We start from the raw sequence: 14,761 nt of genomic DNA, 5'->3' as shown, positions 1-14,761 counted from the left end.
ATATATATAAGGAAATTAGGATTAAAATAAATATAGATTTTTTTTAAATCGATATAAAAAAGTTAAATTCACATTTTAAAAAGGGTTTGGAGGGAGAAAACAAACGGACCAATTCCAGTCATTTCTCTTTCCATGGCTTTATCTCGTTTCCTTTTCCGCCACCGTCCCCTTCCTCCGATCCTCTGTCTCCTCAATCGCCGGTACTCCGACCTATCGCCGCTGGGTCACCAACCCGACCGCAGATCCCCACCCGCCGCCTCCGGTGACTGCATCCGCCTCATCAAATCCTGCTCCACCAAATCCCGTCTCCTGCAAATCCACGCGCACCTTCTCCGCTCCGGCCTCATCAGTGACCCCACCGTCTCCACCGCCTTCCTCTCCCGCGCGACCCTCGCCCCCGTGTCCAACCTCGACTACACCCGGCTCGTCTTCCGTCAAATCCCGCGGCCCAACGTCTACCAGTGCAACGCCCTCTTGAGGGGCTACGCCGAGAGCCTCTCCAACGCGGAGACTCTTGCCTTCTACAACCGCATGCGCGAGCTCGGCGTCCGTGGCAACTCTTTCTCCTTTTCCTTCCTTCTCAAGTCCTGCGCGAGCATCCGCTCCTTGCCCGGCGGCTGGCAGGTGCATTGCAGAGTCATTCGCGACGGCCACCAAGCCGATTCTGTCCTGCTCACTTCCTTGATGGCGCTGTATGCTTCGTGCAAGGAGTGCGATGATGCCCGCCGGATGTTCGACGAAATGCCCTTTAGAGATACCGTGGCATGGAATGTTTTGATTTCTTGCTACGCTGACAACAGCAGAAGTAAGGATGCATTGCACCTGTTCGACATAATGCTGAGTTCAGAAAATAGACTGGAGCCAGACGATGTCACTTGCCTGATTTTGCTCCAAGTGTGTGGGCAATTGGGGGCCCTTGATTTTGGGGAGCGAATTCACCAGTATGCTTCTCGACATGGTTACGATCTCACTCTGACCGTGCAGAATTCTCTCATTGCAATGTATTCGAAATGTGGATGCATGGACAAAGCTTGTGATGTGTTTCATGCAATTTCACATAAAACTGTTGTCAGCTGGAGTGCGATGATCTCAGGGTTGGCAATGAATGGGTATGCGAGGGATGCTATTGATGCATTTGGAGCAATGCAAAATGCTGGTGTTACTCCTGATGAGCACACTTTTACTGGAGTTCTTTCAGCTTGTAGCCACAGTGGACTTGTTGATGAGGGGTCGAGCTTCTTTGACATGATGAGAGACAAGTATCGAATATCTCCAAACGTATGCCACTATGGGTGCATGGTTGATCTTTTGGGCCGTGCTGGTTTGCTTGATCAAGCTTATGAACTCATAACAAAGGAGAAATGTGTTAGGTTGGATGCTAGAGCCTGGAGGACCCTTCTTGGAGCTTGCAGGATTCATGGCAACACTGAACTTGGGGAACGCATAATAGAGCATCTCGTTGAGTTAAAAGCACAAGAAGCTGGGGACTATGTCCTGCTACTGAATACCTATGCATTTGCTGGTAATTGGGATAGGGTAGCAGAAGTGAGGAAGTTGATGAAGGATGAGGGGATTCAAACAAGTCCCGGTTGCAGCACTATAGAATTGAATGGAAAGGTTCATGAGTTCGTAGTAGATGATGATTCACATCCCCGAAAGGGAGAGGTTTATCGGATGCTTGGTGAGATAACTAGTCAGTTGAAGAAAGCTGGTTATGTCCCAAATGTTTCATCTGAGTTGCATGATATGGATATGGAGGATAAAGGAAGTGCACTCTCTTGTCACAGTGAAAAATTGGCCATAGCTTTTGGTATCCTCTCAACACGTCCGGGTAGGACATTAAGGATTGCAAAGAATCTCCGAACTTGTGTCGATTGCCACAACTTTGCAAAATTTGTATCCTTTACATATAACAGGCTAGTGATTTTTAGGGACCGGAGTCGATTCCACCATTTCAAAGATGGTCACTGCTCATGTAATGATTATTGGTAGAGACTGAGGCTTTTGCTGCCTAGTTTGCAATTTTACAGAGAGAGCAAATTAAAGTTATAATTCCAATATTAGAAATGCAGTCAAAATTTTAATCTTATTAAAAGTTCTCTATAAGTCTCTAATTTTTATAATTTGTGAAAAAAAAAATTTACTTTACAAGAATCGGTCAAATTTTATTAGCATAATTAGTGTTTAATTAGGGAAGTTTATTACTTTATAAATACTAGATTATGTTATGAAACTATGAAGGGAGTTAGGATCTTATGTAATGGATACATATTTGAATTAATATAATTTTTGATTTTTAGAATCAATAATTTTCATATCTTTATTGGTTTATTGTGTTGTGTCAAATGGCATTAAAATTGAATTCTTAATTTGATATCCAATAATTTTCATCCATCTTTCTTGTTATTATTTCTCCCCCATCATATGTTTTCCTCCATCATCATTGTCCCTATTTTTTTGGTACTTTCATCCATTGTTATTATTTATCATTTTTTTGTATGATTTTCTTTTCTTATCATCATCACATATCATTTTGTTTAATGCATTCTTGCACATCTATTATCATCTTCAGCTTTCGTAGTTTTGTATCATCATCAATAATTCTTTATTTTCATCCATTCTTGAGTCCTAATCAGATTCTCACACTCTTTCATTCGGCAAAAGGGTGATTTCACTTTCAATCAGCCGCCATCATCATTATGACAACCACGTACGCATGCATAAATTTGCTAAACTATTGAGTGCATTGAACTCTCCTGGACACATTAAATTCTCTAAACTTGTTGAATGTCATTTGATAGTCCTCACCTTGTTCAGCACGTATTAATCCTCCAAGCTATTGATCCCATAATCTCACAATCACGGTAAATTTCACCTGGGTGTATAGACACTGTCCCAACCTCTCACATTGGGATGGTAGAACCCACACTTAAATAGTGGGTCCTACCACCATCCCAATGTGAGAGGTTGGGACAATACCTGTATAAGTATGATCAAATTAACCCACAATCACATCTAAAATCACTTAATGCTCCTCAACCTAAACTCAAGAGCCAACGAGACTTGTGGGATAATATCGATGAGTATTGGAAGAACACACATTTATATATATATATAGAGTTTTGATATCCTGCGGGACTTAAGATGCGCGACTGTACGCGACGTCGACGCGGCATGTCCCAGACCGTGTCCTGATCGGTCCACAGACCGATCAGGATTTGTACTGATCGGTCTGTGATCAGCTTTTTTTTTTTATTTTTTTGTTTTTTTTAATATTTTAAAATCAATTAAAAAATTAAACATTTCCTTATATAAATTTTTAATACCTTAATATATCCCCTTAACATATTACAATACTCAATAAATGCTTAAATTAATTTTATTTTAATTTTTTTTTAAAACCAAACACTATAATCTAATTGGAAAGTCTAAACTCCAGAGGTAAAATCTAAAAAAAAAATAACTTTAATACTACAACCAAAGCCTAAACCCTAAAAATAAACTCTTAAAAAAATATTTTATTTATTTTTTTTTTTCAATTATTTTTTTAATTCATAAATTAAAAAAAAAATAAATAAATAAATAAAAACAATTGTTATCCTGCGCGGTATACAGATATATATATATATATATATATATATATATATATATATATATATATATATATATATATATATATATATATATATATATATATATATATATATATATATATATATATATATATCTCACTGGTTTTAGTTTTTTTTTATTTTTTTAAATTTTTGAATAAAAACAAATAATTAAAATATTTTTTAAAAATTTTATTTCTAGGGTTCAGACTTTGGGTTGTAGTATCAAAGCTATTTTTTTTTTTAGATTTTACCTCTAGGGTTCAGACTTTGGATTATAGTATCAAAGCTATTTAGGGTTCAGGCTTTGGGTTATAGTATCAAACCTATTTTTTTTTAGATTTTACCTCTGGGGTTCAGTCTTTCCAATTAGGTCATAGTGTTTGGTTTTTAAAAAAATTAAAATAAAATTAATTTAAGTATTTATTGAGTATTGTAATATGTTGAGGGGATATATTAATGTATTAAAAATTTATATAAGGAAATGTTTATTTTTAATTAATTTTTTTAATTTAAAATATTTAAAAAATCAAAAAAAAATTTAAAAAAAACTGATTGATATCCTCTGCGCACGCACAGTGCAGGCGCGCAAACATCAATCCATATATATATATATATACTCACCAACTTAATAAATTTAAAAACATAACAAATTTAAATAATTAAATAAATATAAATTAAAAGTTTGATAATATCTAAATAAACTAAATTTTAGTTCGTAAAAAAAAATTTAAATCAAATCAAAGTTTGAACGACTTAGTTGATTTAATTTAACTCAATTACTTTATCAATTTAAAAAATATAAAACTCTAACTTGATTTGTTTACAGTTCGATCCTAAAGTTTTAGTATTACAAGACGTGATCTTCAAAGCTTCCAATATTCTACGTTTTATTTCAATCCCATCATATCAAATAACTCTAAGACTGTAAGTTTCATTATTTTTGTACACTCAATATATACACGAAAACACAGATAAAACATCACTTAAATATTTTACTAAACTAATCAAAATAATAGAATAGAATCTCTCAGTATCTTTCTAAGTTTATATCAAAATTTCTAAGTTGTTCATATCCTTCTTTATATGTATTTTTCCAGTAAAAGAGAGGAAGATTTCAAAAGGATCAAATACAAATTATTTTCTATTTTAGAGAGATTAAATTTATAGATGATATCTAATTTTAGAGAAATCAAGTTTATAATGTATATAATTTAATCAATATCCACTCAATTTTCTCACTTCTTCGGTTAAATTGTAATTATTTTAGTGCCATCGAGATGTGCTCGACGCCGTCGTCGCCGACGACGTTCTCGGCGTCACCATTTGCTTCACCATCACCGTGGGAGTCGAGCTCTTCCACCTCTGCTCTTCCTCCTTCACCAGCTCGCCGGCGAACCACTCGAGCGTCTCAGCCTTGGTCTGCTCCGAGATCTTCTTCCCTCTAAATAGCGACGACTCCACGTTCCTCTGCGACAAAATCTCATCGATCGCTTCCATCATCGTCTTCGGCGTGCCGCCACCGGACGTGAATCCATTCGCCTGGAGAAAAACATTTTTGTCCAAGAAGTACAATTTAGTTACCAGTACGTTTGCTACACTAGCATTTGGTCACTCGATTTTGATGCTCCAAATTTTTAATTAATTACCTGGATGCGAACGTAGTTGCTCGTTCTCAGGCCTCCAAATGCCGTCGACACTGATTGATCTACCTGTTGAGTTGAGAAGATGAACGAATTTAGTATGACGAGATCGGAAATTTCCGGCCGTACGTTCAAGTCGATAAATTTAAAAGGTTATCAGCAGTTCTGTTCTGTACCGTATCAGTGGCACCGTCGACGGCGATCCTTCGGATCTGTGACTTTCCCTTCAGGGAAAAATTAGCGGCACTGGAAGCCCCCAGCGACACGACCATGATGTCCTCGACTCCGACCGCCAAAGGAAACTCCTGCTTGTTGTGTAGCACGTGGGTGATGGCCGCCGCTGTGGGGTTCGCCAGAGCCACCCCTCCGCCCACCGCCGACACCCGCGTGCGCCCATCCACCGACCGCAGCTCGACAGCTTCCGCGCAGGTAGCCGCGCACACATCTCGGATGAGGAAGTCGTACGCGTCCGACTCCGCGGCGTCTGCTCGCGAGAAGACGAAGGGCGCCCCTGTGGCCAGGTCATAGCAGGGGATCAGTACCGGCTTGAGCGTGTCCCTCAGGGACGAATCCCCAAAGATCTGCCGGAGTAAATCCCCCGGTAGACTACCGAATAATCCCCGGAAGAGGCCCCTCCTCGTGGAAGCGGAGCCGAAGACCCCTCCGCTTCGGCGGCGGCTCTCGGCTAGGAGGAGCTGCAGGGCGTCGGCGGCGGAGAAGAGGGGGCGGCCTTCGTGGCCCCTGGCGAAGAGCATCGCAACGAGGACACCGCCGGCGCCGGACCCCGCGGCGAGGTCGAAGAAGTCGGCGATGCAGGCGGAGGCGTCGCCTGTACGGCTGCGTAAAGAGGATTCCATCCGTGCAAGAGAGGCCGCGGCGAGGAGGCCGTCGGAGGGGTTCCCTCCACCGTCGATCGACAGGACGCGGACTCTTCCAGCCGCGGCGCCGCGAGGCGGAGCCTCCGGGATTCCTGGAGAAGTAGCGGCGGAGAAGGAGAGCGGGAAGAGGAACTTGCTCTCCAGGATGGAGAATATCTCGTTGCTCAGCTTGTCGTCCGCGACGAACGCCATCGCTTCAAGTAAACGTCGGACCGAGGAAGTCGACTTGGCGGAAAGCCGCCCGCCAAAGTCCGCTTAAATAGACCGTCCGGAGCGGCGCACATTAGCGCCGCCCCGTGCATATATAATGAAGCTCAAGAGATGACTACTGCAGCATTCATTGTATCATCATTTCTGCTTACATAAGAAGGTACTGTTGCATTCAAAGTCGAGTGGCAGCAGTAGAAATCCCATAATAAAAGTTTGCGTGTCATTCGGTCGAAAAAGTTTAAACCTTTTCATCAATCATTTGGCACATGTCCTCTGGTTACGGATCGCCATCGACTCTTTAACAATGCCTTCGAGTGAGAGTGATGGCATATTAATGGACGTAAAATCGGATGCACCAGTGAGAGCACTTGGTAGTTGGATCATGTTACATCAGTTATGTTCGAGCTCTTGGTAACAACTCACCGTCAAAGCAAAGGTTTGGAGCATCAACCAGTTCTATTCTATATAGACAAAGGTGCAGGCAGTTACAGCAAGTAGAAAAGACTAACCGTATCTGTTTTTTTTTTTTTTTACTATTGAGAAAGTAGGAAAAGAAAAAAATTGGAGTGGGAGGTAGTAAACATGCATGATACAGAGTGAAAAAGTTTTTGCTTATAATTTATGGTCTTGTTTCAGGAACATGTGGGAATCTGGACCGCCAGACCTTAGCGAGATATATGCAGTAGATAGCTAGTCTTCATTTTGGCCTTAGACTAGGCCAGCCTCCAGACTTTTTATTGGCATTTAAGCTCGAACTTTAATGAGCAATTCAATGTGAAATCAATTACTGTATTACCTCTCTAATTTTCCAGCTCCCACCAACTTTTATCATGTGATAACACTGCGGATCGTAAGAATCATGAACAGAGAGGCTTTAAGAATTATTTTTTACTTCACGTTTTTTATCGGTCACAGGATAAATATGAGCGCAAGCAATTCCTCCCTAGTAGCCAATATCTCATCTCATTTGAGAAAAATTCTTACTGTACTGAAAATTAAACGATGGATATTTAAGAACTACCGGAGCGTATCTACGTCTGCCATTGCATTGTAGCCTGGGGCTGGCTTTAAGAAGCACATTATCCTTGACTTGGGGGTATCTAATTAATTTGTTCATATTGATTTCAATGACTCAAATCAGATTGAATCTCATCTGAAAGAGCACTTTGACCTTTCATCTGGATGTATCTCTGAGTCATCTATTTCGAACTCACATCGATTCTTATCTCAAGGATCACATGCATTCAATTCTTATTTCAACTACTATAATCCCATGTCAATTTTTATTTGCTCATTTCAATAATTAATTTTTTATTCATTCAAAATTAATTTTGGAAATTAAATATTCTATTAATAGCTACTCGAAATGTATTTTATTTTATTTATTTAAAAGATCGAAGTATTTTCTAGTTTATTCATTCAAAATTGTAATCAATTTTCCAAGATATCTTTCATCTGATCTTTGTCCTCAATATATTGGATTTACTGCACTTGTCTCCGCAAAGTAGAGAAAAAATGCTCTCTCTACAATGATCAATTATAATTATTCAATTTATCCCCTCACAGCCGTGTGGGGCTAAGGGATGGCGATTTCCACCTTTTACTATAATGGATTTACTATACTTGTCTCCACGGGATGATCAATTGGTTAGAGGATGATAAATTTACTACAATAAGACAAAGATCAATTCTGACAGACATATGTTCTCATGGAAAAAAAACTCCTCCCATCCTCTAGCTATTTAACAATCGGTTATAAGTTGATTCCATGATTTATCTCCCTTCATATAATTTAGGATGAGTTACGAAGGACATATGATAAATGTAATCATCTTTTACTACCGTCAATTTACCATGCTTGAATGATATAGATGAGACAAATGACATAAATTATTACATTTACAGAGAAGATCAGATATAATGTGAGGGCTTTCTGCAGTTTGGAACTCAGCAAATTAACGATCGTTCTAATCAGTAAATTTATTATGGGAGATGAATGCATGATATGCCCTAGGGACGAACCAATTTACTAGGGAGCCTAAATGCATCATTACTACAATGAAGTTATGGCCTTTTATAAACTTACATATATAGGGCTTAAATAGCTTTAACTGCGTCGGTTGTTCGATCTATTGATAGATAGATCTAGGAATTTATATATCTTAATGCATCTTCATGCTCTATTATTTAGGTAGTATCTATCTTTTCTAAATATATGCACAGTTTGTTCATTTAAGCCTTGTGACCCACACTCACTGTCTTCTTCTCTTCCAACAGGCTAGGGTCCCTTAATTCCAGAATAAGCTTGATCTAGCTAGCTAGCTAGCTAGTCTGAAGAACCATGGAAACCTTCTCGGAAACAAGGAAGGAAGAGAGTAGGCGAGACTAACACATCACACACAGGTGTTTGGATGAATGGACCATTCAACTCTCTCTTGTAGTTAGCTGCAACTAAGATTTTTGGAGATTTTTCTCTTAAATGTGGCCACATGTTGATTAACAACGTTAATTCTCCCTGGTGCCTTGCATTCTTCTATGAAAGATTTGGTGGCGGATTGACCGGTCATCTAACATTCATGCAGCAATTATATATTTGTTGTTTCTGATTGGACTTCAATTCCATGAAACAACGAAGAATTCTGATTTGACTTGTGGCTGTGACACTTGAGTCCATCGAAAATGATTGAAGTGGCAATATCACAATTGAACAAAGCTAGAAGAAATCCAATTGGTGAGCGGCCAGAGTTGCTCGATTGAGATTTGCATTGCAGGGAGGGCATATCTGTGTGGTCTTGTCACTGAAGAAAGGACAGGGAGAAATTCTGATCACTTCCAGCGTGGCTTCACAGAACTGCTGCAGAGGGACTTAGCCTGCAAGGTACATGTGTGATGTGTATGCATGACTTGTGCTGTCTTCATAAGTCGATGGACTTCCAATTATTTGATGGTGTTGTTTTCCTCTCGTGCAAGCAAAAGAATACACCTAGCTTTCAAAATTAATTTCTGATATATGCCTTTAACCTTTAGGAATAGAATATATTGGCTATGTATCTGCTAATGAAGAGTACAAAACTATTCTAGTGTAAATGTAATGATGGTGATGAGCTTTGATGATTAATAATAACTTGATCATGATTTTTTTTCCATATTGGCCTGAGGATAAAGAGGCGCTAGAAGCGAATGAATCGTCTTTTGCCATCATAGTTGTTTTTATTTTTTTTTCCAAGCAAGAACAAAGTTTTCAATTCTATGTATTCCCAAAGCTCCTCTGTTTGTCTATACAAGTATTCGTCACTAATTCATCTGTATAACAATCTGGCAGTCGAATTGTCAAAGGAGCTTAAAAATAGAAAATGGAAAAAATGAAAACTATATCGGCACAGGGTTAAATAGGAGATGTCAAAGGAGAGGGATAAACATCATTAACATAGATACTTAGATGAAAACATGGACAATTAGGCTGTGAAAAAGATGGAACGCAACAACACTTAAGAGACTAACTTAGTTTTTAGAGGCAATTCACGTTCTCAAACACCTGGACAGCAGGGTCAGCTTAAGTCTATTTGAGGTCCTAGGCGGAAAATTTTTTTAGGTCTTTGACGGTGTTTTAAAAAAAATTCCTCATCTTTTTTTTTTTCATTTAGATTTGATCAAAAACGTAGTTTAAATATTTTTTTAGCAAATTAAATATTAATTTTAAAAAATGTTTTTTATACAATTTAATTTTCTCACTTTTTAGATGTATAATTATTAATTAAATTTTCATATTCAAGATAACCTAATTTAGAAAAATATAAGTTTTATGGTATTAAATAGAATATTATTATTAGATATAATAATACAATAATAAGATTACAATTTACTTAACTAAAAATAAGTATATTTAAAATTATTTAAAAATGAAGAATGATAGAAGTATGTCTAATTATTTAAATGTAAGACGGAGAGAGCATTCCTTAAAAAAGGAATAAAATTGAGAAAATAAGATCAATGAAATAGGATAACAATATAAAAAAATCATGATCCTATGCTCAATCATTGGCGAAGCACAAAAAATAAATAAATAAAAAATAATGTATAAAATGACAAAATCGAATATAATCCTTAGAAAATAAAGATCACAATGAGACTAAACCAACCATTATCATTTATAAAGAACTAAACGAAAGCCTTTTTAAGCACTAAGCAAAAGAAAAAAGAAATAATATTTTTTATTACTTAAACTAGAACAATTATAAATGATAGAATGGAGACAAAGGGAAAATCGAATAATTTATGAATGTAAATATATTTAAATAAAAGTTAAACTTAATGTCTATCAAGGAAGCGAAATAGTAAAGGTATCTAACTCATTATTGCTAAAAAAAAATAATAAAATCTTCCATTTTGATCTGACACAATATGGATTAATGCATGAACATTTGAATTTAATCAAGCAAGGAGCATCGTAGTATCGACCGAATCAACGTGTTAGTGTTAGGTGGAGACGTGAAGTTTCTCTTCTCAAATTACAATGAGCAAGAGAAGCACAGAGAGGGGGAGTTGGAAAAGGAGAAGAGGGGGAACTTAAAAGAAACTAGCATTTTTATTTTACATTGTATGGATAAGATAAAAAAAAATTTAATTCATGTTCTTATTGATTAAAGAGAAAACATCACCAACAAATGAGAAATGTAACGAGAGTAGGCTATGATTGAGAGATATTGAAGAGGAATAGATTAGGTTTTATAAAATAACATTCATAATTAAAAATAAATTTAATTTGTTAAAAAAAAGAGTCTCTTTGTGATTCTATTGGGATCTTTGTGAAATCTGAAGCGCTGATATATTGAAATTATGTAAATATTTAATCATGTGGGCCCTATTCTTTTCCATTCTATTAAAAAATATACATAAAAATATATTTAATATATTAAAAATAATGATCCCAATTTTTAGAGAATGAGATTGTACAATCTTTTATTACGTAGGCTCTATTTTTCTCATTCTCTTTAAAAAATATATTTAATATATTAAAACTAATTGACCCCAATAAAAATTGGGGCCCTAGGCATAGGCCTTAATGGCCTATGCCTAAAGCCGGCCATGCTAGACAGCACAGTTCTCCAAGAAAAGACCAGTTCACAAACATGAAAGCCCAGGCAATAAGGCAAGTCTGCATCATTCAAGACCTTCCGAGCTACAACTTATTCATAAGATATTGGTCTCCCCATGCTTGAAGTGCAAATTCCAACAGGAAGGTAGTAAGCGAAGCCCTAACAAATATTAAAAGGATTTAGAAAGGTCTCAAGAAGAATGGTGATGTATGTGTTAGTATTAGCCTTAGTATCAATTATGAGATGATTTTAAAGAACTTATTTTGTATCATATTTCATTACTAATAAAAGATAAAGTTGGTTATTATATTTATTTCAATTCAGTGTCGAATGAATAAGTATAATAATATCCTTGGATAGTAGGTTCTTATCTACAGCATATCAATTGGTTGAATTGATAGTGAGATATTGTAGATATACATAGAGCACTACTCTTAACTATTTCTAATCAAGCATTAATATACAAGGACAATATTAATGCATTGAGACTAGCATGTAGATCAACGGATGAATTAATCTCATAAGTCATGGATATGAGATATTAGGTTGACACATGGGTATATATTAGAAAATATATACTGAATGACCCGCCATGAGAATGTTTCATGAATCGTTATATGAGTGTCATAAACATTCTCATATGACTATTGGTATGAATAATCCTTAGACTTGAAGTCACTATGGTTCCCAACATAAGGAGTTGGATATTTTGGTATCGACAAATGCCATCTGTAACAATGTGGACAATAAAGTCGATCACTGGGTATACAATAAATTATGCAGAGAGATGTGAGTGATGTAGATGGGATCTATCCCTTCCATATGACGGAACCAATATCTGTGGACCTCTTGATTAATAGAACACAAAAAAGCATGACCATGTGCAAATAAGTCAATATGAGATATTGAGCTTATTTGATTGAGTGTGTCTACTTAAAGATCAAGAAACACAAAGGTTGATAAGAGGATGACATGGTCTATGCCTCATTGATCAATCTAGATATCAAGGATAGAGGGACCAAGTCTGTAACGCCCCCCCTCCTGCTCAAGGGATGGGGGATTACTTTTACTTACTTACTTACTTACTTGCATGCTAAATATTCTTTTCTACTTAAAATAGCGAAAGTCTTGTTTATAAGATTTTCTTTAAAAAATTTTCTTTTCAAATCATCATTACTAACTACCTAGCATATAAGGTCCCATAGCATGCTTAACATGATTTTAAGTCATAATACCAATAAGCATAATTAAATGTCATAGAGTCATGAAACAATAACATAAGCTAGACATAATTCTTATTAAATAAAAGTAGGTCTTTTTCTTTTAGCCAAGCCACTACCACACACATCCTTCTTGCTCCTCCTGCTGCTCCCTTAGTTTATCCAGCCTTTTCCTTTATCTGTGGTACAAGGAAAGTAAGCTATAAGCACATGACTTAGTAAGATCCTTTCCTACTCACAAAAATCGTATAGCATAACATAATCATCAAGGCATAAAGCATGGAGACAAACTCATCATATCATGTATAGAAGCATCGTATCGTAACTTTCATAAAATACAGAACATCATGTCATATCATGTCATATTCATAAAGAGCATCAAATTATATCATGTCATAAAGTACATCATGGCATATCGTAACATAATCGTAAGGTATCATGGCATATTATGACATAATCATAAAGTGCATCTTAGCATATCATAGCATAATCATAAGTATCATGGCGTATCGTGGCAAAATCATAAAGTATATGCAAGATGACTTTCAAAACATGTATCATGAAAAATATATGCATCATGTCTTTTGAAAACTTATTATATACATACTTAAACATAATCTCAACATAAGGGGGGGCCCCGGCTTGTACCACATACATAAATGCCGCGTCCTATGTAGGTCCAAGGTAGCAAGTCTTGAACCCTACAAGGCATACATACTAAGCCTGTTTCTTAGTCCATCGACCTAGGGGCACTTAGGAGCCCATCCCTAACGAGACTCGTTTCTTAGTCCATCGACCCCGGGGCGCTTATGGAGCCCACCCTTAGTACAAGCCGTATAAAGTAAAGTAGCATGTCATACATATCATGGTTCTTATCATTTCATGCATATCATTTTTTTTTCTTAACATATCATAAACATGCATAATTCGGGCACACAGCTCATTATAATAGCATGCATAAATTTGGGCACACAGCACATCAGAAACACATGTATAATTTGGGCACACAGCTCATCATAATAGCATGCATAATTTGGGCACACAGCACATCATAAATACATGCATAGTTTGGGCACACAACTCATCATAATAGCATACATAATTTGGCACACAGCATATCATAAGGGTTATCAACATGCGTAGATCATGAGCATACGTAAATAAATATAGAAGCATGCAAGTTCTTATCATATCATGAAGCATTGCATGTGAGACACATGAAGATCATAATTAGGTCTCTAACCCTAATTTTCATATAGTGGTCGAAACATATGATTGTAAATTAGGTTACCAATCAACATACAAGCATGTGAGCCCTAAACCAATATCATATCATATATCATAAGGAACATCATAAGCATGTTTAGTTTTGGTTCTAGGTTTCCTAAGCTTAGAAACTTGTCATGGCCGAATCTTATCAAGCATTACATTGGGTTAAAAGCAACATACAAGCATGTGAACACTAAACCAATATCATATCATTTATCATGAGGAACATCATAAGCATGTTGAGTTTAGGTTCTAGGTTTCCTAAGCTTATAAACTTGTTATGGCCGAATACCATCAAGCATCACCTTTGGTTAAAAATCAACATACAGGCATGTGAACTCTAAACCAATATCATATCATATATCATGAGGAACATCATAAGCATGTTTAGTTTAGGTTCTAGGTTTCCTAAGCTTATAAACTTGTTATGGCCGAATATCATCAAGCATCACATTTGGTTAAAAAACAACATACAAGCATGTGAACTCTAAACCAATATCATATCATATATCATGAGGAGCATCATAAGCATGTTTAGTTTAGGTTCTAGGTTTCCTACACTTGTAAACTTATTATGGTCGAAACTTGTAAATCATGTAACTAGGTTTCATGTGGCATAAAAGCATGGAAACCCTAAACAAATTTCATAGTATTTATTACCAAGAACATCATGAGCATAGTTAGGTTGGGTTCTTAGTTTCCTAGGCCTTTAAACTAGTTGTGGCCGAAAGTTCATAAAGCATGAATAAAGTTCTAATCAACCTACAAGCATGAGCGTGTCATGTTAACTTCATATCTTGTCTTAAGGAAAATCATGGCATGCTTAGTTTAGGT

At 36.7% G+C, this 14,761-nt stretch overlaps 2 protein-coding genes across 2 annotated transcripts; one reads left to right on the top strand and one right to left on the bottom strand.

Moving 5' to 3' along the window:
• Nucleotides 1-107: 107 nt before the first annotated feature.
• LOC122038349 (pentatricopeptide repeat-containing protein At3g47530-like) lies at nucleotides 108-2,091 on the top strand. Its single transcript, XM_042598055.1, has one exon. The coding sequence runs from the start codon at nucleotides 133-135 to the stop codon at nucleotides 1,990-1,992; it is 1,860 nt and encodes a 619-aa protein (XP_042453989.1). The 5' UTR covers nucleotides 108-132; the 3' UTR covers nucleotides 1,993-2,091.
• Nucleotides 2,092-4,840: 2,749 nt separating this feature from the next.
• LOC122038350 (patatin-like protein 3) lies at nucleotides 4,841-6,458 on the bottom strand. Its single transcript, XM_042598056.1, has 3 exons — nucleotides 5,431-6,458; nucleotides 5,261-5,323; nucleotides 4,841-5,153 (listed from the first exon to the last, which is right to left on the bottom strand). The coding sequence occupies exons 1-3, from the start codon at nucleotides 6,322-6,324 to the stop codon at nucleotides 4,878-4,880; spliced, it is 1,233 nt and encodes a 410-aa protein (XP_042453990.1). The 5' UTR covers nucleotides 6,325-6,458; the 3' UTR covers nucleotides 4,841-4,877.
• Between the last annotated feature and the right edge of the window lie 8,303 nt (nucleotides 6,459-14,761).

This window comes from Zingiber officinale, chromosome 1A, assembly GCF_018446385.1.
Source record: "Zingiber officinale cultivar Zhangliang chromosome 1A, Zo_v1.1, whole genome shotgun sequence".
Classification (NCBI taxonomy): Eukaryota; Viridiplantae; Streptophyta; class Magnoliopsida; order Zingiberales; family Zingiberaceae; genus Zingiber; species Zingiber officinale.
Note: the sequence above shows the minus strand (reverse complement) of the source record. Positions and strands in the feature narration are given on the sequence as shown.